At 31.4% G+C, this 26,532-nt stretch overlaps 1 protein-coding gene across 1 annotated transcript in view; it reads left to right on the forward strand.

Moving 5' to 3' along the window:
* LOC149791918 (homeobox protein Hox-B5-like) overlaps positions 1-26,532 on the forward strand; it is an 85,010-nt gene that overhangs the window by 15,857 nt on the left and 42,621 nt on the right. The window contains exon 2 of the mRNA XM_089970430.1: positions 5,634-5,664. Within this exon, the coding sequence (XP_089826556.1) occupies positions 5,634-5,664 (31 nt within the window). The remainder of the gene's footprint in view (positions 1-5,633; positions 5,665-26,532) is intronic.

Here is a 26,532-nt window from a genome sequence, read left to right on the forward strand (position 1 = left end):
TAAATTTCAATTTTATTTAGACCAAAACGAGATTTCTTTTTAAAAAAACTAATATCGAGCGTGACGAAGTTCAAAGGTCGCTGGCCGGTGCTCTTTGCGCATTAATATTATTCATATTTTTTATATATTATATTCTTAACAACCAAAATGATTTGTGATATTCTAAGCGGAAATGCATTCTGTAGTAATATTAGAGCATACGTTAGTTTAGGGTCTGAGAAACGAAAGTAATTAATAATTAATAAGTAATTTGAAACATTTATGTTCCTAAATTAAAGTTAAATAGCTTAATGTTCAATAATATACGATTTACTTACCACGCTATTGCCATAAATTCACAAATTGCTCGTTACCTACTACTGACATTTTGGAAAAGCTATGTAATTCCCCTTCAGAAAAAAGGATTCTGATAAAATGCCTTTACAGTGCTTTGGAGTACAAAACAAAATCGGTCTGAACAAGTGCTATTTGTTGCAATGACCTTTATCAGGGGTCGTAACTTAATTATTCTATAACTGTCTTATCCTCAAAAAATGTATCATTGTGTATTCAATGGCTTGTTGTCACATTTGAAAGCAGGAATACACGTACCTAAACATTACTCAAAATTGGGACTGAAACTTCATTGAAAGCAAATGGATTAGAGTTCCATGTCATGTCGGATTTTTTGCAATATCTTCGAATGACATCCATGCGCATCTAGATCAGGACTAAACTGTCGTACAAACTTGTAAATTCTTTTACGTATAACAGTCATCTTTGCCCCTCATTTGATAAGAGATCACCGGTGTTACAGTTAAATGTGTTCCATTTCAATCAATGTCATAAAGATAAATGCGTCCCAGTGGCTTTAGCTTTGAATAAAGAAAATGGGTTTTCCACAGTTTCATTCGATAAAGTTTCTGTTGATTTTAATCATGTCTGATTAGTTATCGACGAGGGATGGTAAAACTGGGTGTATTTTACTATTTTCCATCTCGGGTTACCACCTGGTAAATTAAAATAGATGCCGTCAGTCTAAGAACCAATTTCCCCCAAGGATTGCATGATAACAACTTTCTAATCCTCTGAAAGTGCAAGGGAATAAGGATAAAATATACATTATTATTTTCAGTACAACACATCTCTCTCTCTCTTTCTTTCTTTCTCTCTCTATCTATCTATCTATCTATCTATCTATCTATCTATCTATCTACCTATCTATTTATCTATCTATATATTTATCTATCTATCTATAAAGTTGCTATAGGTACAGTATCGATTAGAGACGCATCGCCAATTTGACGATATTAAACATAGACATATTTTCATTTCATGTTATTATTCATGTTTGAAAATAATAAGTGTTGATCGCTAACCGAAAATATAAAAAACTCGTTCGTTTCAGAACAAGCTTGCTACATAATTCACGTGTTAATGCAAAGAAAACAAAATCCTAATAGGCAAACTCGTAACCATTACAAGCTTTTGTTTAAAGATGGTACCATCAGATACAACTTCTCTGTGATCATTCTACAATAACCTCCCCAGAAATATTCACAGTTTTAATCCACGAAAAAATGTAACATAAATATTGTCATTTTCGTATGAAAACGGTCATTCGTTTGATGAAACACAATCTGAACCATCAGTTTACAGATAACTTTAAACAGTGTCACTGACCTAAATTATCTGACAATTTTGCCTTGAAAAAAATGTATCAAAACGAAACTGTATCTTTCATGTATTAAACAATAATGTATATCATTAAATAGTCCCAGCACTTCACAAATCACATTTGTTCTCATCCGTTTATCCATTGTTTCTTTCCTTCCTTCCCTCCTTCTTTCTTTCTATCTTTGTATATGCTATTGTGCATCTAGGATGTTCTTGTTGTTGTCTATTTGTTCATTTCCTATGGCGTTGCCATATTTTTTTATGTAAAAGGAAAGATATTCGATCTCTGTTGAGCCAAGATCATTTCATGAATTTGTTCTTGACATTTTTCAAAGTTATGTCTGAGCATAATTGAACATTTCCGTTATTGCAGTTGTCTAATTTTTTTCTCTTCGCTGTACCGTAAAGTAGAAAGCTTTCTTCCCAGTCAATGTTACTTGTCTTTTGGTATTATTACTTTTTCTCTCTCATAGCTTTATATCACCCTGCACAAAATGCCCATTATTTTCTTTTAATTTTTTAACAATAAATCAAAGAGAGTCAGTTATTATAAACTACTATGTGACCAACCTCCTTAGTTTGCGTATGTCGGATATCTTTATGACTGTCTAATTTGGTTTCATTACCTTTCTGGCTAAATCGACTTGATGTTTCGTTTTACAGCTCTGTAATTTGTTCCTTTGCCATTATTAGACTATCGTTCTAGCTATGAAAACGATATTTGAATACTAAAGCTTAGCGAACCATCTTCGCTGTTAGCAACTGCTGTTTAACTGCGGAGCTAAAGATTGTTTTGAACCGTAGGTTCGTATTTCCAACTGTGTAATGGTATGTTTCAAAGACAAATTCTCTCTTAAATCAAACAGCTCTCTTATCATATAAAACTGATGTGTTTTATACCTATAAATGAGTTATGATCAGGGACATTTTGTGTTACATAAGAGATGTTGGTAAATTCCAGAGCGTTATCGGGTTTCTTTTGAACTAAACATCAATGATCAATCTTATCCTTGAAACAGAGAAGTGTTGTAAACGTCATTTAGTGCTCATGTAATTAGAAAAGCTTTTCCAGTACGATTTAGGTAGGCTCTTCAACGCATGTTACACGTTTTGTGTACACTCTTTGTATTAATTTTTAGTCAAGCTGTTCAAAACCTGTTACGCTTTAATGCTCTCTACTTGTAAGATTAAGCAAACTCTTCAAATCCTGGCACTCGTTTGTGTAGTCTCCTTGTAACTTAGCAGAAAGAAGAATATTGTGTGAAGTCTGTTAAACGCTAAAGCTTTCATAATACATTCACGAAAAGGATGCTCCCAATCAGTAAACAACTTCGTAGTGTTTGCGGTTGCGCACCAGTTCATTTCTAAGCTGATATACAAACCACCATTGGATTAGCTAGCGTAACGCTAAATGTAGTATGTTGTTGTTGTTGTTGTTGTTGTGGGGTTTAACGCCATCTTTCAGCACACGATAGGCTATACATGGCGGCCAGTATTAATGGTGGAGGAAGAACCCGGGAAAACCCCAGAAAGAACCACCGACCCACGAGAAGCTACTGGCCAGCTTTCTCACATACCCACATTAGTCGAATCCGAGACTCGAACCCACGCAGACAGAGGTGAGATGGCAGTGATCCGTAACGGAGAGCGCTTTAGACCACTCGGCCCCTCGGGGCCCCAAATGTAGTATGTACACACAAAATGGCCTTTGAAAATGTCTGATCCATTCGTTACATCAGTCTCAAGTGGATCTCTCTTTCATTTTTTATTAAAAAAAGTATATAACTATTAAAATATTTGTCAGGATATTTTGTGTTTGTTAAATTTATAATACATAACACAATCAAACTTAATACGCAGACTTTATTTATACCAAGAAATGTGATTAATCGTTTTTCATATGGTAAAATATACCCTAAAATATGTTCAAACCCATGCATAGCATGTATGTATTCGACCAACATGACATAGCCTTCAACTTGAGAAAAGTACAACATAATCTGATCCTTATTCCTAGCACATAAATGACATCTTATGTCCGAATGCACGGTCATGATTTATCATTACATACTTGATCGCTAATAGAAGACGTGTCATATGTAACAAGAATCAAATTTTCACTAAATGTCATGAAATAGCCTTTAAAACAACATAAAACGGGGGCTTTTCTTTATAGCTTCATGCTAAATGGTTGTCGGACTTTCCTCTTTTCAAATGCTTTGTTGATTATAGTATCCAATGCCATCGCATTTTCCAATCGAACACGTCTGGAGAAAGCGCTCTAACATAGTGTTACAATTCGCACAACCAGACATTGTTTATGGATATTCGGGAGTTCCATAATGACGGTCTATAAATTCCTGAAGGAACATAAAAGTGTCAAACAGTCCCATATTTAAACACCCAGACTGAGTGTGCACGATGCAACGGACAAGTTTTATTGGGAATTAACGTGTTCAAGAACGGGAAAAAGAGTGGGATGAAATTTAAGTAATGTGTAAACCACGCTGGTACCAACCTTTCCAAAATTTGTGTATAAACGTTGCACGGATCTGTCACAACGCTACATTTATTTATGTATTTAAAATATGTTGGTGTTGGTTTTTTTGTCATGTTACAAATATATACTACTTTGCCTCTGTATGATGTAGCCAATAATATGCTTCAAGTACCGTCAAAGAACAAGTAATCAATAAATATCGGGTTATGAAGATAACCCTTAGCTGTAACATCAGGTAATAGTGTGTCGAACATTATGTAATAATATATCGAACATTAGGTAATAGTGTATCGAACATTGGGTATAGTGTTTCGAACATTAGTTACTAGTGTCTCAAGCATTAGGTAATAATATATTGAACATTAGGTAATAATATATCGAACATTAGGTAATAATGTATTTAACATTAGGTAATAGTGTATCTAACATTAGGTAATATTGTATCTAACATTAGGTAATAATGTATCTAACATTAGGTAATAGTGCATCTAACATTAGGTAATAGTGTATCTAACATTAGGTAATAATGTATCTAACAGTAGGTAATAACATATCGAAAATTATGTACTAGTGTATCGAACATTAAGTAATAGTGTATTGAACATTAGGTAATAATATATCGAACATTAGGTAATAGTGTATCTAACATTAGGTAATAGTGTATCTAACATTAGGTAATAGTGTATCTAACATTAGGTAATAATGTATCTAACATTAGGTAATAGTGTATCTAACATCAGGTAATAGTGTATCTAACATTAGGTAATAGTGTATCTAGCATTAGGTAATAATATATCGAAAATTATGTACTAGTGTATCTAACATTAGGTAATAGTGTATTGAACATTAGGTAATAATATATCGAACATTAGGTAATAGTGTATCTAACATTAGGTAATAGTGTATCTAACATTAGGTAATAGTGTATCTAACATTAGGTAATAATGTATCTAACATTAGGTAATAGTGTATCTAACATCAGGTAATAGTGTATCTAGCATTAGGTAATAATATATCGAACATTAGGTAATAATGTATCGAAAATTATGTACTAGTGTATCGAACATTAAGTAATAGTGTATCGAACAGTAGGTAATAGTGTATCGAACATTAGGTAATAGTGTATCGAACATTAGGTAATAGTGTATCGAACATTAGGTAATAGTGTATCTAACATTAGGTAATAATGTATCTAACATTAGGTAATAGTGTATCGAACATTAGGTAATAGTGTATCGAACATTAGGTAATAGTGTATCGAACATTAGGTAATAGTGTATCGCAAACCACAGAAGGAAATTGTAGCCAGGTCTCCAAATTATAAATGTTTTGTTAAGATTCATAAACCTAAATTTGGACATATTGCAATTGTTGTATTAACTGACCAAAATAAACCCTTTCAGTTCCTATTGTTCTGTTTATATTTCAAATTAATGGCATTTATCTGAATAGTCATACATATATTTGTACTTTTCAGACGCTGCGGATCAGTCTCACTGAGATTATTGGTAAGTTTTGATATTGAAAATCTCTCTCTCTCTCTCTCTCTCTCTCTCTCTCTCATTTTCTCTGTAATGGAATGTACGAGTTATATTTCTCGATGAAATTTTCAAGTCCACAGATTTCCGTTTTCCATAAATTAAAAATCAGCTACTCTAATCAACCAGCCACTGACTCTAGTCACATAAATTTGACTGTGTCTCACAATAGAGTTTCTTTCTCTTTTTTCCTTCCGCACTGTCAAGTCATAGGTTTATTTATGTCTAAAGTTGAAATCCAATTCCTAATTGAAGATGAACTGAATCATTCAGTTCCCGGTCCTAGTTGAGATTGTCTCATAAATAACAATTTCTGCTTGGTGTGATGCGAAGCGAGAACTCTTGTTAGGCCGTTGCAAACTTACTATAGTTTAACAGTTGGGAACAAAGTTGAAATGCCACTAACCACGCTATACGGAGAGAAAATAAAATAGACTTGAACTTTTATTTTCATTTTAGGCTCACTGTATTTTAAGGAGAAAAGATAGTATATAAATTAGGTAACGTAAAGATTGTCCGAAGAAAGAAGTTCCGTATTAATTGTACTCCAACACAAATTATTTTTCTACTGTATATGTTTCCATCGTTGTCATATGTTGAATCCAGCCATCTATCCATCAACCTTCCATCCTTACATGCGTGACTACATACATAGATACACACACACACACACACACACACACACACATACATACATACATACATACATACATACATACATACATACATACATACATACATACATACATACATACATACATACATATATACATACATACTCATTAATTCCATTTTCTTTCTTTTTATATTTTCCTTGGCCTCTAGAAACTGTGCATGAATACTGTTATTCTTTTGGAATAGTGTTCACAAACAAGGATTCTCCTTGTGGTAGGAATATATAATTTAAAAATAGAAAAGAAACCCTATGGAGATGTAGTTTTTGATCTCCGCAGAAATTTACGACTGTAATTCCTTAGTTCCAGCCCATGTCAAGTTTAAAACACATTTTTCAGTTGTTTTCTGGGCTGCCGTGACAACGCCAGTGAAATTTGTTTAACAAAGGAGTCTTGTTTCCATCCAAGATCGTGCGATTTTTATGGCTTTAATGTTGACAGGCCTCTAGTAATCGAGGGTACTTCCATGCTGACTGTATTTGCAAAGCCTTTTTCGATACATCTCATTCAGGATGATTCCAGAAAAACACAAACATTTGAAATCTTAACTTTATATCATATTTCTAAACGTCTTACAAAATCCTTCAATATTGATTGATCATATTCTTCCAATAGTTCTACAAATGTATCAGTTTTTACAAAAGTTTTAATCACTCTTCAAATATTGTGCCACACTTACAGATTTGTTGCTAAAACATGGACGATTCTAGTAGAGATTGTCTGCATCTGTCTGAATTTATAAATCAGTTCGTGATATACGTATAAAATGTAACACTGTACAATCAAATCTGTTTTAAAAGTTTTACAATTAAAACAATATAGACAATCATGTGTGTCTGTCCGTCTCTCTCTCTCTCTCTCTCTCTCTCTCTCTCTCATAACTATAGCTTTAATATCTTCCACTGAAACATTGGTCCTAATTCCTTCTATCCATGAAATCCAGGGTTTCAATTAAAGCAACCACGGCTAAAGTTCTTCATGATATATTGGGCTAGAGGCAGTAACACTAAAGTTTATGTGACATTTATGCTCATAGCGTCTCGTGTCGCCTCCTAAAGCTGGTTACTCTTTTTCTTTATTACCGTTTGCCATTCTTAATTGGAAACAAATTGAGCACGAGATCTAATATCACTGGTACTTGATTTTAAGAGGTAATAAATCCCAATCACTTGAAGAAAGCTATTGGATTTTTATACAAATATTGGTCTAATTTTGCTCGTCCAGCGGCCATCTTAGTCCGGGGTTCGTAAATCTAATTGTCTCCACGGCAATGGTGCTCTGCAACGTAGGCACGAATTTGAGATATCAGAGAGGAGATTCGGTTTTTTTTAAATTTGTTTTGATTGCCTATACAACATTTGAGCACACTTAGCTGTTTGTTTTGTTTTTATTCATCTTTTATTTTATTTCATTTTATTTTATTTTCGCCTGCAGCAATGATGTAAGTTTGGATTAGCTGTTATTTTAGACAAAATTGAACACAATTAATATCCTTATGGGAACAATTAACAATTGCACTCAGATTATCATGGTTTTGTTTAAGGTGAATGTAATATTATTTCTTTTATACCATTGCATGAAATAAATTATTGATATATTTATTAACTATTATTATTATCGTTGTTGTTATTGTCATTGTTTTAATTATTATATATATATATATATATATATATATATATATATATATATATATATATATATATATATATATATATATATATATAATATAAAATAAACATATATATATATATATATATATATATATATATATATATATATATATATATATATATATATATATATATATATATATATATATATATATATATATATATATATATATGTATATATATGTATATATATATGCACACATACATACACACACATACATACATACATACATACATACATACATACATACATACATACATACATATATTATTGTATGTCATTACAGTTCCTAAGCATTGACCCTTGACACCAATATTTGCCTCTAGTCTAGAAGTTAAAATAAACCATTATATATTAGGCCAATGAAGGAAGAAAAAATGAAAGAAAAACAGTTCGTTTGAACCAGGCCTAGATGGCTGTGTGGTCTACGGCACTCGCCTTCACCGAGTACTACCATTTTATCTCAGTCGTAGGTTCGAATCCCGAACTAGAAGATTTTTTAGTATGCTTGTCAGTAAAATCCCGTGGTTCTGTTCGAGGTTTTGCGGGACCGGCTATACTGACCGCCATCTATGAATTATCTTGCGCTGAGAAATGTCGTTAAAACAGAAGGAAAAAATTAAAAATGAGTTTGACTGTTAAACAACAATAAAATCGCACCTCAAACTATCGAACATAGAACTGGTCTTTCATTAAGGATAATCTAATGGCAAATATGAGCACGAAATATCTTTAAGAAAAGTGAAAGCAATTTCCACAAGCTATATATGTTATATATGAGAACAAATGTGATGGTATACTTGTAATATATCTCTCATCGTAATAAATTTATAAAATAAAATGGGTTAGGAAACGTAGTAGCAATAATTGTAGTAAAAGTAATTACAGTACTAATATTGCACGAGTAATTACACTAGTAATAGCACATGCAGTAATGATAAAATATGGAGCAATGATAGCACATGCAGTAATAATAGCACCTGCAGTAATGATAGTTCACGCAGTAGTAATAGCACATACAGTAGTTATAGTTAATGTAGTAGTGATAGCACATGACGTAATGTTCGAACTTGCAGAAATGATAGCACACGCAGTAGTACTATCACATGCAATAATGATAATACATGCAGTAATAATAATACACGCAATAGTAATACCACATGCAGTAATTAATGATAGCACATGCATTAGTAATAGCACATGCAGTAATAATAGTATATGCAATAGTAACAGCACATGTAGTAATGATAGGACGTGTAAAATGATATTACATGCAGTAGAATAGCGCATGCAGTAATGATAGTATAGACAATAGCAATATTATGTGCACTAATGATAGCACATGCAGTATTTATGTTTGAAGCAGTAATGCAAATATTGGAATTAGACGTTCAAGTAGTAGCTGTAATACAAGTAATAGTAGTTTTGGTTGCAGCAGTAGCAGAAGTAATAATATTATTACTGGTGATAGAAGACGCAGCAGTAGTAATGGTAGTAGAAGTGGTAGTATCAATTGTAGTAGCAGTTGTAGTAGCAGTAGTAGTAGTAGAAGCAATAATATATGTAGCAGTAGTAGTGGTAGTAGCAGCAGTGGTAGTAGCAAGTGTATTAGTAGTAGTAGTTCGACTTATAAGAGAATCTCAAATAGGTAATTATTTAATATTGAATTTATGAAACGAGTTGAATAATGTCCATCTTGTCTAGCAAAAGATGCACATTATTCAACACGTTTCATAAATTTCATATTAAATCATTACCCATTTAATATTCTGTTTAAGAAGGGATAATTTCGGATATTCTGTCTCAGGCATTGCACCTTTCATTTGTTGCGTGTAAAAAATATAATCGCACACCCAGTTCTACAACCATTAATCTTGAAAAGTAGGCTTTTGTTACAAATTATAAATCAAAGAGCAAGTGCACTTGCGAATAAATAAAAGTTTACATGGACAAAATAAATTTTGAACACAGAATGCCCAATATGTGATGTCACACATAGTTTTGATTCCGGTTCGAGGAGACAATCCATGTTTACAATAAAGTGTGTCAGTGTTACTACTAAACATTCCATTCCTTGGATATTCGTGTGAAATAATTATTATTGGATGCACATATTCCCAGTTTTCCTGCAATGAAGTTTTGACCGGATATTTATAGTATTTGTTTTGGAACAGTAGACAACATAATACATAAGCAAATCGGATTGCATCACATAAGAACCATTAATAGGTACCTGGTTTGATCTATTTGAGCCCGTACAAATGCTGTTGTTGGATAAAGTTATGTCAGTTGGATGTCCGGTTTATGTGCATATTCTTCTCTGAACAGACTAGAGTTTATTTACTTCTGTTACGTTGTCATTAAAACAAAACTTGCATATAAGGTGGATTCCATGTTACAGATATATCTCCTACAACATCACAGCCCCTCCATGATCTGACCAATACCTTTAGTTTTTTTTTTTTTTTTTTTTTTTTTTTTTTTGCTGTTGTTCATATTGGTGTTTTACGTCATTTTTCAGAGCATGACATGCTGTATCCCTGTGGGTTAATTAAGCATATTCAGACAAACGTTATTTTTTTTTCTTCTTCTCCTATTCCACTTCGTAAATCGATTCGAAAAAATGTTCATAGCAATAACAAAACAAGAAAGTTTCAGAAGGCGGAGTTAGGAAAATCAGCAAAGAGAAAGAATTTCATGGGCTTATGTGGACCATTCAGAATCACATAAAGTGATATGTTAACAGACTGCGATATTAAAAATATTAAACTGCACACTAGAAGTAAAAAGTACCGACTATGTTATGAAAAGTATAAATTAAATAAAGCAAAAGTCTTTTGATCTTTATTAAGTATGATGTTATGAAAAGTATAAATTTGAAAAAATGTACCGATTATGTTATGAAAAGTATAAATTAGATAAAGCAAAAGTCTTTTGATCTTTATTAAGTATGGTGGCTCATGTTATATACCACATGTACAAGCAAATATTTAATTTAGTGAACCACTGAATCGGAGATGCATTTTCAATGTAGGCATTGATTTGCTAATCGGTATAGTAGCATGTATTAGGGTTTAACGATATGGCATCACAATACTGGCTAAGCACTGTTAATTAAAGTTTGAGTCTAAAGTTGTTCAGTTTGAAGCCAACATGTTCATAGATAAAGTATATATATATATATATATATATATATATATATATATATATATATATATATATATATATATATATATATATATATATATATGGCACGATCATATGAATATATGTCAACTTATATGCATTTTTGTCATGTCCTAGCGAATTCATCCAGAGCCATAATCGATCTGGTATAACCGTCTTTGGTCATTAAAACGTTTCCCAAGAGAGATTTTAAAAAATCTATTTTTTTTGACAAGTGTCTCCCACAACACTACGATCCTCAACAACAATAACTGATATGAATATGTTTGTAGGTTATCAGTCTTATCAATATCTGACTATAAATGCAAACCAACTCGTGAGTTTTATAATCACAGTTGTCATAATACATTGAACTAACGGTACTCTAGAGAACTCTATTCCCGCTATGGCCACCATTCAGTCATTGCCATCAGTTAATATAGCGTCTGCTGCAACCAGTAGGATGACAAGGCTCGATTGCCTTAATAGATTGTTTTATATGACATATATAATATGATATAGTAAGAGCACCCGTGAGTTACAGGATAAGTAAAATGATATATAATTAAACATCAACGGACAAGAAAATGGTGAATTAATGGTTTCAATAATCTGCAGTTTAAAGGAAGAAATTGTCTGATCTTGAATCCGGGAAATTGTTTTTAGCTGTATCTACAGTCTCTCCGAGGGACTTCTTCGTTACCCACATGGTTCCATGGACTTACTTTCATTTTACTTAAAGCTAATATTCTCCGATGAAATTTGTGTTCCTTCTTAATGAGTTTAAATCAAACAGAAAAAAAAACTTGAACTAAATCGGTGAATAAAGCAGGGTTTGTTTGACTTTTTACCAATACAGCGAATGTAACGGTTTTAAGGTGAAATAGAAGCCGGATACATCTCAAAGTTATACTAATACAAATGTGGCTAAGTTACTTACATGGGACGAGATGTCGCAACCAGTGAAGCCATTATTAAGTATGCATAGGGGTCTGGAGGAATAATAAAATCGTTTTAGGAACACTTGTTAGAATTGTCAACAATAAAGGAATATATTCTAAAGAATTTGTTCATTACCAATGTTAACAATGCCATAAATGGACTGAGTGATATGACGTAAGTTTCGAAATATGGCTTCAGTCTCGAGAGTTAAATAACTTTGCGAGACTTTGAAATTTTTGAAAACATAACAGATGGCTTGGATAGCTGACTAAAAGTGTCGATTAGAAGAAACGTTATGCCTTATTGGATCCATAAGTGTCTGAAACGAAAGTCTGCTGGTTTTTGGTAATAGTTTGCGTTCTAAGTGGACGTAAATACTTGGAGAAACTTGACAATGAAAAGGTTGGTAAATTCTCCTCACATTTTACATGGCCTCGAATTTTGACTTGGAAATGGGCAACAAAGCCTAATAGTGAAACGAATTTTTTTATAAAAAAGGGAAAGTATGTATTACTGATAAATCACAGCTTACAGAATGAGTAAGCAATTTTAAGTCACATTATCATTTTAAAATAAAGTCGAATTCCTATAACGTGTCTTCTTCGATTAAATTTTTAAAAAAAAATGCTAATTGTCGAATCTATAACTTTTACCTATCTATCATCACCTGACATTGTTTGATTGCTTACGGAATAGCTCCTGTGGTACAAAGCTTTTCAGATTACAAAGTTGGGCGGTTCACTAATAGTCTGACACACTGGTCAATTTCCTTGTGATATGTACAAATTGAAACTGTTATAACTTTACTATTTTTCTCTCATTCTGCGTTTAAATTTTAACTGTTAACGAAAAATGACTTAGAGATACAGATTAATATAAGTGATTACCTCTGATTTTGTATTATTATTATTATTAGTAGTAGTAGTAGTAGTAGTAGTAGCAGCAGCAGCAGTATGAGTAATAACAGCAGCAATAGCAGTAGTAGCAGCAGCAGCAGCAGTAGTAGTAGTAGTAGTAGCAGCAGTTGAGAGGATTCTCCTGTCATTCATAATACCTAAACAGGTTTAAAGTTATATAGATCCACAGTAATAATTGGTAATTTAAGTTGCAATTGATATATTCTCTTAAAAACCACGCACAATTTACAGTAATTGTACACATAGTTACAACGCTGGAAGAGCCAGAGATAAACGGTTTACCATCCAAGTATCTGAAATTACTTTGGTAGAATCACTCAACAAGTTTGTAGTTTATGACCGCCGTTAGAGTCTGAATTGGCGCCGTAAGTCCGTGCAGTTCTTAAGGATTTTCTGCATTCTGCATCTTCGTCGTCTACAACCATATTCTCTTACAGTTTAAATAAACACAAGCATATAATTGACGGTAAGAGAGTCGTGGGGTTAAAGCATCACAATTATTCAACAGCGTTATCATGAAGCCTAGATGAAAGGTAGATAATGTACAAGACCTTAAGACATACTTGTGGAACCTACGATACTGTGTAGATTGTAAAAATTGTAAAAATTGCGCAAGAAAAAAAAATGCTCTAGAATTTACTCATACAACTACATGAATATTTCTTTCTGGTAGCAGAAAATCTCTTTATGCAGTCACTCACACAAACTCCCAAATAGTGCATTAATCCATTAGCTGTTCCACCTGTGCATTTATCCATCCATATCTACCAACCTTTGTACATAGTCATATATATATATATATATATATATATATATATATATATATATATATATATATATATATATATATATATATATATATATATATATATATATATATATATATATATATATATATATATATATATATATATATATATATATATACATATATACATATATATATATATACATATATACATATATATATATATATATATATATATATATATATATATATATATATATATATATATATATATATATATATATATATATATATATATATATATATATATATATATATATATCCATATCATCGTCTATGTGTCTGTAAATGGTTAGTGTACAATAACACTGGAACCACTTTAATGACATGATTTCACTCATAAGGAGGATACATACGATTTCTGTTTCACCTAATATCAACGTTCTTTAGTAAATACATTGTCACGAGTGTCAGATCACGTTCGAATTAAGTTTAACAATCTGGCTTTCATATTTCAACTTCTCAGAAATATTTTTTAAAATGTCCTAAAATTGGCAACGGCTCATACTAGAAAGAAGTTCTAAAATATAGTTACCGAATGCGACTAATTTCTATTTATTGCTTGTTCTATATATATTGCTTGTATTCACTAGGTATCCTTCCTCTTTACATCATTTGATACAACTATGTAAAAACTAGATTTTGGAATTGTGTCCCAAATGTACTTATTGAGAGAATTATTACAAGCCTATTACCTCAATTAAGTTTCAAATATACCCAAGGAAGCATAAGTCTGACGCAAAGAATCTTGTATTCCCATTATCTACATTTGCTAGTCTTAAATCTGTCAAGAAGTGTTTTCGAAACGTCCCAAACGAGAATGTTTGCATATTTTCATCTCCACGTCATCATCACAGCTCAAGCGTATTCCACAAATTCTGCGGTCGTCTCATACTTTTTTCTTTTCTTGAATCTGTTCCAAACCCTACATTTTTCATTTTCGCGAGCAGCTGAAATTATCAATCATCCTTAGTTTAGTATCCAGGTAGTCTTTTCTATATTCTTTTCGTTCCATAGGAAAGTGCGGGAGTAAAAGAGACAAGGGATATATTTTCTACGTGCACTCAAACAAATATTTAACTCTTAACCCTCTGACAGGAGAAACTTCGCGTGAGACACATTCTTGATCATTTACCATTGCATACAACACGATTTTACAAATAACCCATACCAGAAATTATGACATGAGTTGATGGACACTTTTGTGATCTGCGCTTAAAATACATAGAAATCGTCATAAACGTCAGCAGAGGCTTCGATGGGGGCACTTCAGTTTTTGCTCTTCTAGATTATGCGTTCATTTGACACATTTTTATTTCTTATCCTCCATTGGACAACTATATTTGGAATATCAGAGGACATGTTATGGCTATTTCTAAAGGTAATGTATTATTTGAGAAACATAAACATCGCCATGTATTCGATTCTGACAACAAGGTTTTACACGGTCAATAGTACACTATAGTAGAACTTTAGTAAAAAGCATTTGATTTCGATTTTTTAAAATCATTACTGTTACACTCTTCATTATATTAGTTATATTCTTATTCACAGGAATATTTTATAGCGCATGTTGTAATTCAGTTTACACTTTGTTTATTTGCCGAATTATGACTATGATTTTGTTTTGTATTGTGAAATTATAATGTATGCGAGTGATTTCGGAGACAACGTATATTGCTGAATACTGAGTCCACGTATCTGGTGATACGCCACTAAAGTTTGCGCATGTGAAAGACAATTAAGTCTTTTTATTAGTTTATCTCGCATAACTACTTCTATATACGATTTTTTGGACAGCATGATAAGTGTGACATTTTTGGTTCTTTTAATTTCCCTGAAGTACACGTTTAGTAATTACAATAGTTGGGAACGTCAACAAGGGACAGACAATAAGTACCGAGTTAACCGAATGATTTCACGTGATGGGAAAGGTACACTAGTGTATTGTCTTTCACCTGTGCAACCGTTTTATTGTTATTACTTTTTAACAGTACCCAAGTACCAAGCTTACTACTACTTTAAAGTAACTGGCGCCACTCGCCACAGTCCACGTAGCTGTTTTTGGGGTTGATTTTTGTTTTTAACGGCTGTGACCCCCATCCTTGTGCTAATAGGATAGATGGAATAGTTTATACTCGTGTCTTTATTCACTGAACATTATATACTGATAAGGAATATTAAATCACAGTTTTGTTCAAATATACAAAATAAACTTAATAACACTGACAATAAAATGTATAAAATGGCCGAGATTGCACATACTGTGGATATGTGAGAGCCCCATTGAAAGACTTTGTCCTCGGCAAAGAAATACATGACTGACTGAATTGATTAACATTACTAGTGGACTAAAAAGGTAGACTTAATGACAACCCAGTTTTTGTTTCATGTGTGTGTTTGAATTCAAACTTCGTTACTTGAATTTAAGCAACGCCTTACAAGGTGTATCAACCAATGAAACGTTGTGTACAACACACCTATCAGTTTCATCACAACAGTGAAAACTCTTTTTCGGTTTCAAGGCAAGACCTGCGCATTGTTGCCTTTGGCTTAATCACGATCATTGTAGTAGAAACTTGTCATTACTTATACACTTATGTCTACTGTTTCATTGGAAGACATGTGGTTTTAGCAGGTGTTAAGCAAATATACATAACTTTTAAAAAAAAATGATTAATGTTTCAACCCCGAGGACGGGATACTGGTTATAGAAGGCGTTTTCACGACCAGGTGATTATTATACATTTTCTTTCCTTTGTGACTAAATAACGTCCGATTTTTGTATTGAGCCTCTGTTTGCATGAAACTTCTTTTTAAATAAAATAATCTTAGTTACTAATTAGTCGCTCTGTCATATGTTTTGTTTAATATTAAATATAAATCATTATGTTTATTGCTTGATGCAAAGACAGAATATCGAACTTAAGTGTTGTCTTAAGATTAGTTTCATTTCTTGTAACATTATACCCTAATAGTGAAGACGAAATCTCTATAAGGAATAGTATTCACATGTTAAGATTCTTTCATTTGTTTAGGAGACACTAACGATCTGAATCGAAAATGCATTCTTTGCAAATGTATCCCGAATTTTTTTAAATAATAATAATAATAATAATAATAATAATAATAATAATAATAATAATAATAACAGCCAGTGTGTGAGTGCATAAGAAAACTTTATTCTTTTAAGATAGGAATAGAATGTTACTTTATTGAGAATATCATTATTGATTCTTTAATAGTTTCTCTATGCACATTATTTTATATGTTACTTGTTTTATTTTTCTCCTTTTTATGCATGGCTGGAATAATATAGCACAAACAACCTATATGTCATATGTTTACTCGATTGGCCTATGAATACTAAAGTACCAATAAGAGTAAATATCACGGAATAGAATCCAATATATCACGGTGGAGAATTCAAGATGGTTTCATATATTTTGAAGATATATTTTTTCGTCATTCTTCCTGGCCATTGAGGATTTGATCGCGCCAATTCGTTTGTTTAAGTGATAGGTCAGTTTCCTTATACACGTAGGTGTATTATATAAATATGAAATGTTTAAGGATGGTTGTGGTTTGGTAGTCGAATCTAATATCTACATATGGTCATATAATTTCTATCAGTTTTAATACTCATATTTAATAAAAATGGCAATTGACATGATCAGATATACATAAATTCAGCAAAACAAATTCAATTAAAATTAAATTACCAGACTCCGTTTTGGAAGAAAAACAAAGCGTTCGATTTAAATAACTTTTTCTCTGTTCTTTGTTTTCCTTCATTCTTTTAAACAATGGAATATTTTAATAATAAGACGAACACACGATGTATTAAACACTGAAAAGTAAGCCCAATTTGTGCAAATAAAAGATATGGCGATATCAATAGCTAGACAATTACTCTTGAAATTTATACAATGAACTCAACCTTGCTGGATTTTGTAAAACTGTATACGCTTATTTCATGGCATGTATTAAAACTTAATTGACCTGTATATTTCATGCAGCTGATTGGCATTGCCAGTTATATTTCAAGAGAAATTCATGTAACATATTATTTGATTATTCAAGTATTGTTGTTTGCTTTGTTCAGGTAAATGAAAATTGATCCACTGCTTTTGTGTATTTACTTTAAGGATTATATTGAACCTTGAATAGTATGTGGTAGGCATCTTAGGTACCAAAAAAGATGAACATTATTATTAATGTACAGATTTGATCGCTGTCTTACATGATTACCTAAAGCTCATTTATTTTCATTTTCACATTTGACTCAGACAAAACAGGCAAAGACGGCATTATCTTGACTAACTAGTCTGGAAATAATGTGTTCTTGATAGATAGGTAGACAAATAGAGTGCAAACAGACAAGCAAATAAATAAATAAATAAATAAATAAATAAATAAATAAATAAAACTTTTTGTATGGAAAAAATATAAAGCTAATTATCATTTGAAAGAGACATGTGCACGATGAAAACTATCAGTGAATCTTTGAACACGAAAATAGACTGAAATCACGTTTAAAAAATTTAATTACGATTTGTTTCCACCAATATGACTCCATTCAAGAATCATTTTGTATTAATTTTGTAAATTTTATAGTGATAACGTTTAGCAGGTTGAAGTCGTGTGTACTAACTGGAGATTTATCTAACAACTTAAAAAGTCTCCTTTTTCTATGAGATTACTGGATTTATTCCGTATAAGCATATCATTTTCTCACAGGACGCTGCTGTTAGACAATGATATGTTTATACGGAATAAATCAAGTTAATCTCATAGAAAAAGGTGACTTTTGCGTATACATACATACATACATACATCCTTCATACATACATACATACATACATACATACATACATACATACATACATAAATACATACATATGTATTTAACAGCAGTGACATTTTAATCGACTTTACAATGTGCCACCATTAGGCAATAATTTTCACAATAATTAATGATTGCTTTTTCTTGCCTGGAGTCGAGAAGCATACATACAGTTGAGATAAATACAATTAGTACTTACTTTGACGCAGTAGTAATTTTTCTCTTATAAAATTCAAAACTGAGAAAAAAAACTCCAAATGATCATCCCACATAAAATCAAAGGAATTATATCCAAATGAAAGGTTTGTGTCTCGTTATATGCAAAGATGTTGCCAGGCTGAACGTTTCATTAAAAGTAAGGTAAAAGCCATTGCTTTTGCAAAGTTTATCAACTAATGAGATCCGCTTCTTCAACTCTACATATTTAACCTGACCGCTATAAATCATTTAGATAACCCAACACTACGTTCAACATTAATGTATTCCATCCTTTCTAATTATTCAATCCTTTAACATTGACACGTGCATACTTTATGACATGCCCCGTATCGGTGAGTCAGTTAGGTCTTCTTTCTCTTATATTATTATATTTTCTCTTATTTCATCTTATCTTATTTTCAGTTTTCTAATTTTTTCCACCGAGTATGTCTTTTTCTCCTTAGCAATTTATTTAAATTACTTCAATATACTTTCCTTTCTACTTTCATGTCATTTTTTTTTTCTCCGTCTGTCAGTATGCGCTTCTTATTTTCGAGTCTTTATTTTTAAAGCAATTAAATTTTCCTCTTATTTTATTTTATTTTGTCTATCATGCTTTTCTGACATGACATATAATCTGCCTAAATGTTTTATTCATATAGGGGTCAGTGTTTGGACTTGTTTCATGGGCTATGTGCCAAATGAGGTTAAATTGAATTATTTCGGTTTTGTGGTCGTAACTCAAGACTAAATGAAGATTAAAATAACCAATTCTTGTTTTAAATAGACTCAAGCCTAATTCTGTACCCATAAAACCTCTCATAATAGAGCTAGCAGGTGATATTTCATAGGAATACCAATTATTCCAGCTGTATGTATTGAAATACGAAAATGACAAGTATCACGCGCTGATGCAAGACGCAATGTGATTGGTCTGTTTTTTGTTAACCGTTTGCATTGGTTTATTTCAGTGGCGGAGTAAAAACGGCTATGGGAAATTAGCCGCAATCTTCAACATCAACATAATTCATTCTTTACTCCCCGACCCTTGACTACGAGGACAGTTTTACGACTGCTATTAGTTCGCCCAGATGAGTTCTTATTTTGTAAACTCTCTATCCACGTGCTATGGCCAGACGGCGGGACTAGATAGTTGTGTGGACGTGAATTACCACCGGAATGTAAATTATCCTAGTGCAGGGTCCGTGTATCCGTCTTTCGGAGCACGGTACCCGTATATTTCCAAACAGGAGAGGCTGGAAGATCAAAATGGCGACTTTTATGGAACAAATAGGTTAAGTCATCTTCCACCAAACAGTCCATGTTCGTCCCCGCCAAATATGCACGGCGGTACGTCACATCAACAACATAATCTTCACCCAATCCAATCATCAAATGAAAGGTCAAGTTGTAGTGTCAGGACAAATTCCAACAGTGGAAATTCTTATTTTACGAACGGACAGATTCGTAATAATGTGGAGGAAAGTAGAACGCCTCCCACCCAGCATACTCCCCCCACCCCTACGCACACCCAATCTCAACAACAAAATCAGCAACAACAGAATTCAACACACGGAGAGAACCAATTCAACGGATCCCATCACATTTATCCATGGATGAGACGAATGCAATACAGCCAAGGTAAGGAAGGTATGTCTTTGGAAATTTATTATCATTTATTTATATTTTTCTTTTATTTTTCAGCTTTAAATCTTTTATTACCGTTGTATTTTCTTTTTAAATTTTAAATTTACACAGCGTTCAGCAACTAAGAATTTTAAGTACATAAATAATGTTGGTGTGCAGAATGAAAAGAAAATCGATTGACATGTATAGACCTTGTATTCTGTTTCCATGTCATTTTTATGTACACGATTCAAATCTGGACTGCATTGTATTTTGACTGTTTCCGTGACATTTTGATAAGCATGACTACAATTTTGACACATTGTATTTTGACTGTTTCCATGCAATTTTTATGTTTATAACTAAAATTTTGTCTGGATTGTATTTGACTGTTTCCTTGACATTTTGATATGCATGACTATAATTATGACTGGATTGTATTTTTACTGTTTTTTGTGTCATTTCGATTGATACACATGACTAGAAGTTTAACTGGATTGTATTTTGACTGTGTCCGTGTTAGTTTGACTATAATTTTTACTGGATTGTATTTTGACTGACATAGATTGGCTTAAGTCTTTGAATCTATTTTCCCTTATTTCTCGACACACAAGATTGTATTTAAAATGAAACCGTTATCCTTATTCTAATAAATGTCTATTTTATTGTTGGAGATCCATTCTAGTTGTACGGGGTACATGTCAAATAAAAATAAATTACATAGTAATCCACATGACAATTTTTCTCCCCTTTAATCTCTTTTAAATAACATAATCTATTCTGAAATGAAAATAAATTGTAACCGTCTTGCCACAAATGTTGCAATTATTTTTCACTTATCTTCCTTCAAGATCTTACAAGATATAATAGTTTTGCTATTTTGGCGTGCAAAAATCTGATGTGAACCTATCATGCTTATACGTGTACAAACATAGCCTTTACAAAAACAATATCTAGTATTCTTCCTCTTTTGTTGTTTGTTGTAAAAAAAAATCAACTACACACAAATCCCAATATTCACAAATTTGAAAATAATTCAGATAAAATATGAAAGTAGATAGGTACTTACAGATCTTACGATAGACAGGAGTTTTAGGAAAATATAAGCCCAATAATGATGACATTAAATTCTCATTAAGACTGACCTTAATATGCACACGAACAACATCTTTAAAATATCGCTGAAATATAAAGGAAGGACATTTTGTAAAACATCATTTTAATGTTTATGGTCCATCAAGGGTGAGAGCATATCGTTGTCTGTAATCGACCATAAACATTAAACTAACAAGTCTGGAGCTTGCATTGCAGGGAACGAACGCTATTAGCTTTTTGTTTGGCCTAGTTAGTGATACATGCTAAGTATTATACATTGACCTATAAATCATTCGGCGCCTTCTGTCGTTTTAAATGACTTCTTCTTCATCTAATGGCATGCACCTTTAGCTATCGTTACAAAGCGATCATTCGTTCTATTATTTATTCTTCTTTCTTTCTTTGCACAGGAATGGTAATACTGAGTGCTATTTTAGAAGAAAAAAACCTAAACTATTCATCATGTGGTAGTGTAAATGTAGATTGACTAAAAATAGAGGCATACAAATTGGATACTTCTACAGCTGCTACATCTATTACTATCACCACCACCACCAATAATAATAATAATAATAATAATAATAATAATAATAATAATAATAATAATAATAAAGGAGCGTGTCTTTAGTAATTCCTTATTAAATGAAAACACTATCTCCAAGCAATTCTTTACTTAAATATATGCGTACCTTATATTTATTCTGCCTTTCTGTATCTTAAATGGACAATATTTATGTCCTTAATATCAGTATTACAGTTCAAATTCAATTACAACAATCCTTCGTTGCTAAATATAATTTTTCACCAAAAATATTCAAGAAAACAAACTTTGTATACGAAGCACATAGAATAAATAAATCATACAATTGCGATTACTAATGGAAAATTTGTTCATAATGAAATTAAAATGTTCAGTTTCATCTGTCTTATTACATGAAAACAAAATATAATTGAACAGTGTTATTTGACTCTGTTGCCAACCTCGACAACAGAACATTTTTATAAAGATTTTGTTGAAGATAAGAAAACAGTTATGATCTCTGTACAAATGTAAAGTGGTGTGCCATTGACTATAAGTCATGTATAAGCAGGCAAATGTGTCATTATCTTATATAATTTATGTACTCAGTCGAAACTTTAAGCATTGGCATATTTATTAATGGATTTCAGGTTAAAGACTTAGGTGATTTCTTTCTTTATTTTCAACTGCCGGACAGAAGACTTTTATCAGCCAAATATTTGTAAATATTGTATAATATCGGCGGACACTAAAGAGATCAATAGAACAATAATTTGGGTTTTGATTGGCGTGATAAGCTACAAAATACTTGTTGATATTTTAAACACGAACAATTTTGACAAAAAGTGTTAACAATAAAGTTGTTGAAAAAGGACTGTTAGACGGGTCTTACTGTCGAGATGTTAAAATTAAACATGGAAAGGTTGCTTTTACAAAAACGCGAAACATTAAAAGCCCTCGTTGTTTAACATTTAATGCATATATGATTTTTTAAAAATAATATATATATATATATATATATATATATATATATATATATATATATATATATATATATATATATATGTATATATATATATATATATATATGTATATATATGTATATATATATATATGTATATATATATATATATATATATATATATATATATATATATATATATATATATATATATATATATATATATATATATATATATATATATATATATATATATATATATATATATATATATATATATATATATATATATATATATATATATATATATATATATATATATATATATATATATATATATATATATACATATATATATATTTATATATATATATATATCTGTCTGTGTGTGTGTGTGTGTGTGTGTGTGTGTGTTTAGTGTAAATATATCAAAAGAGTTTGATTAAATCGTCAAGGCCTTATTGATTTATTTAAAGACTGATTACGTTTATGTGTACATTTAATTCCATGAAAACAAACCAATTGAAGCACGTTTATGTTCTCAAAGAAAGCGATATACACGCGTGGTTCATTCCACCGACTATTTTTGATGCAGGAAACAAATATTTTTTTTTTTAAAGAAAACAAAAATATAAAAATGAAATTCTTAGAATGTATTGGAAGCTATTTAATATTTCAGTTCTTAAAATGAAATGACAAAGGTTGTGGTCTGACATGTAATGTAAATTAGTCTATTGATATGTATAGTTAGTCTGATTATAGTATGATATCATCTCTGATGAGTTTGACTTATATCGTTCACGTGTCGAAGTAAAAATGGCGACCGTCAAAAGTCTGAAAGAAACAATCATTCATAATATATAAATATATAATTTTACTAAGTGAATTCTGTCGGTATCCCTCGTAAGCCACCGATATATTCTGTAATAGGCTTGTCAATATACATATATGTATGTATTTGTGAGTGTAGTGTAAATATATCAAACGAGTTTTAATTAAAACGGCAAGGCATTACGGAGCTTGTATTGATTTATTTAAAGACTGATTACGTTTATGTGTATAGCGACGGTTTCTGTTACAAATTGCACACATAAGAGGAAAATGGTAAAGATTTTCGAAATCGTGTCTAAAACTGTTTGGATCTTTTTAGTATGTGGTGTAGGGATTAGACAAGGGGATGTTAGGTTTCTTTTCTTGTTTAACCTTTCCTTGAAGACCTTGATAGCATGTGACAGGAAAAATATTAATGGTGGTCCCATGTTGGGACCAATTTCTATATTTCTGATCTTGTTTACAGATTAATTGGTTTAACAGTCATATATTCCTGAAGGATTTTGAATCTATGAATAATTGACACTAATATTAGACACGATGGGGCTTTACAGTTAAAAGTACGAAAAGTGATGATTTTCAGAAATGAAGGTAACTTGCCAAACTGTGGGAAATCGTTTTAGTATGGAAATGAAATAAAATACGTATATATTTAACTATTTTTGAGATATCTTTTTGATAACAATGGATCATTGTCAAAAATCCAAATGCTTTAGCAGGTAACGGTCAGAAAGTTAAAACTTTCTAGCATTAAATGTTACAAAATATTTCTCTGAAAACTTGTACCAATACTTTTATAATTTTGTAACTTTTTCTGTCTGCTATTGGCTGTACTGTTCGACTATTTTTTCAAGACTTGGGAAATCGAAAGAATGTTTGTTATAGTCAGCAGGAGACTGTTATTAAATACGTCCGCATACTTGAGTGTATTTGGAACTGGGTCATTATCCTTAACATTTTTACATCATGCAGAGAATCAAATAGTTGTTTACTTACTGTACACTAAAGAACACAAACTAAAAAATAGAAGACAGAGAACAATAATCTGAATTTCATTTAATTCATTGGCTTTATGATGTGATGTAAATATATGGATAAGTTTAAAAGCATGTTATACATCGATAATTTGGATCATGTTTGGGAACCACTTTATTCAGTTGAACCAAAATGTTTTTATCAAACAAATACTTATTTTTTATTTCGCAATAAATAGATGGCACACGATGTGCAGCGTCAGAAATTAATATTATACAAATAAATATGATATTATTTTTGTTTTATGTATATTGTCGGATATTGTACAAATGAATAAGATCAATGTTGACGAAGAATTTTATTTAAATACCAATAATGGAGAAAGATACACATTTTCAATGTCTTCTAAGCATCGTCTTCTAAATGAAGATATTAAAGGCATAGAAGAATATAACTGTATTTTAAAAGTCCACTATGCATGAGAAAGACATTTTTATTGATAAATATTTATGCGTTAGAACATAGATGTTTAAACTGCTGCAAATGTTCGGAAAAACTGTGAAAACATTTGTTTTGAATTCGGGTAAATATCTATTAGCAGAATGCAAAGAGAAAATTATTTACGTGTTCATCGTCTAATTATTCAGTAGAATCTAATAATACCATATTGTGATATATCAGTTCCAATTAATGCTTGAGTCACATGAATATTTATATAACATTTTAAATTATTCGACGATAAACCTTGAGTTCAAGTAGATAATAAAGATTATTTTCAGTTCAATTAAAACAATACACAAATCTTAAGCAGTTTGCAGAAAGCAATTCCTTCGGATCAGGCTTTTTTTGGTTGGTTTTTTTTCGTTTCTTTTTTGTTTGTTTCTTTTTTCTAAACTAAACTAAGAAATGACCTGAAGGCAACCTTTTCAGTCTGAACACTTATCTTGTTATTATACAGTGTAAATCAGGCCGTGTCACACTACCCAATGCAAGATAATGTATTCGTCCAGGTGCCCAAAAATGTGACAAATATTGTCTCCGGCAGGCAATATAAACCGATTATAATCATAAACGTCCTTTTCAATGACCTACTCAGCTTGTATAAAAATATATTGTATGAGCCTAAATAGTAACTGCTGGCATTGAGATGGTATAGGGATTGTAAAAATGTGTGATAGCGCCGCGGGTTAAATGATTGATCGTAGTCTATATTTACCAATGATTGGCATATATTGTGTTGAATATTTAATGATTAGTGCACTTTTATTGTAATTAAATTGACTAAATTTAAACTTGTAATAATCCAACCATTTGAAAGTAGAATATGGATGCCTTTTCTGGGAAATGACATTATTTATACGATTCGCTATTACCATTATATATACGATTCGCTATTACCATTATTTATACGATTCGCTATTCCATTATTTATACGATTCGCTGTTACCATTATTTATACGATTCGCTATTCCATTATTTATACGATTCGCTATTCCATTATTTATGATTCGCTGTTCCATTATTTATATGATTCGCTATTACCATTATTTATGATTCGCTATTCCATTATTTACGATTCGCTGTTCCATTATTTATATGACTTGCTATA

This window comes from Sinohyriopsis cumingii, chromosome 9 (assembly GCF_028554795.1).
Source record: "Sinohyriopsis cumingii isolate HCF-2022 chromosome 9, ASM2855479v2, whole genome shotgun sequence".
NCBI lineage: Eukaryota > Metazoa > Mollusca > Bivalvia > Unionida > Unionidae > Sinohyriopsis > Sinohyriopsis cumingii.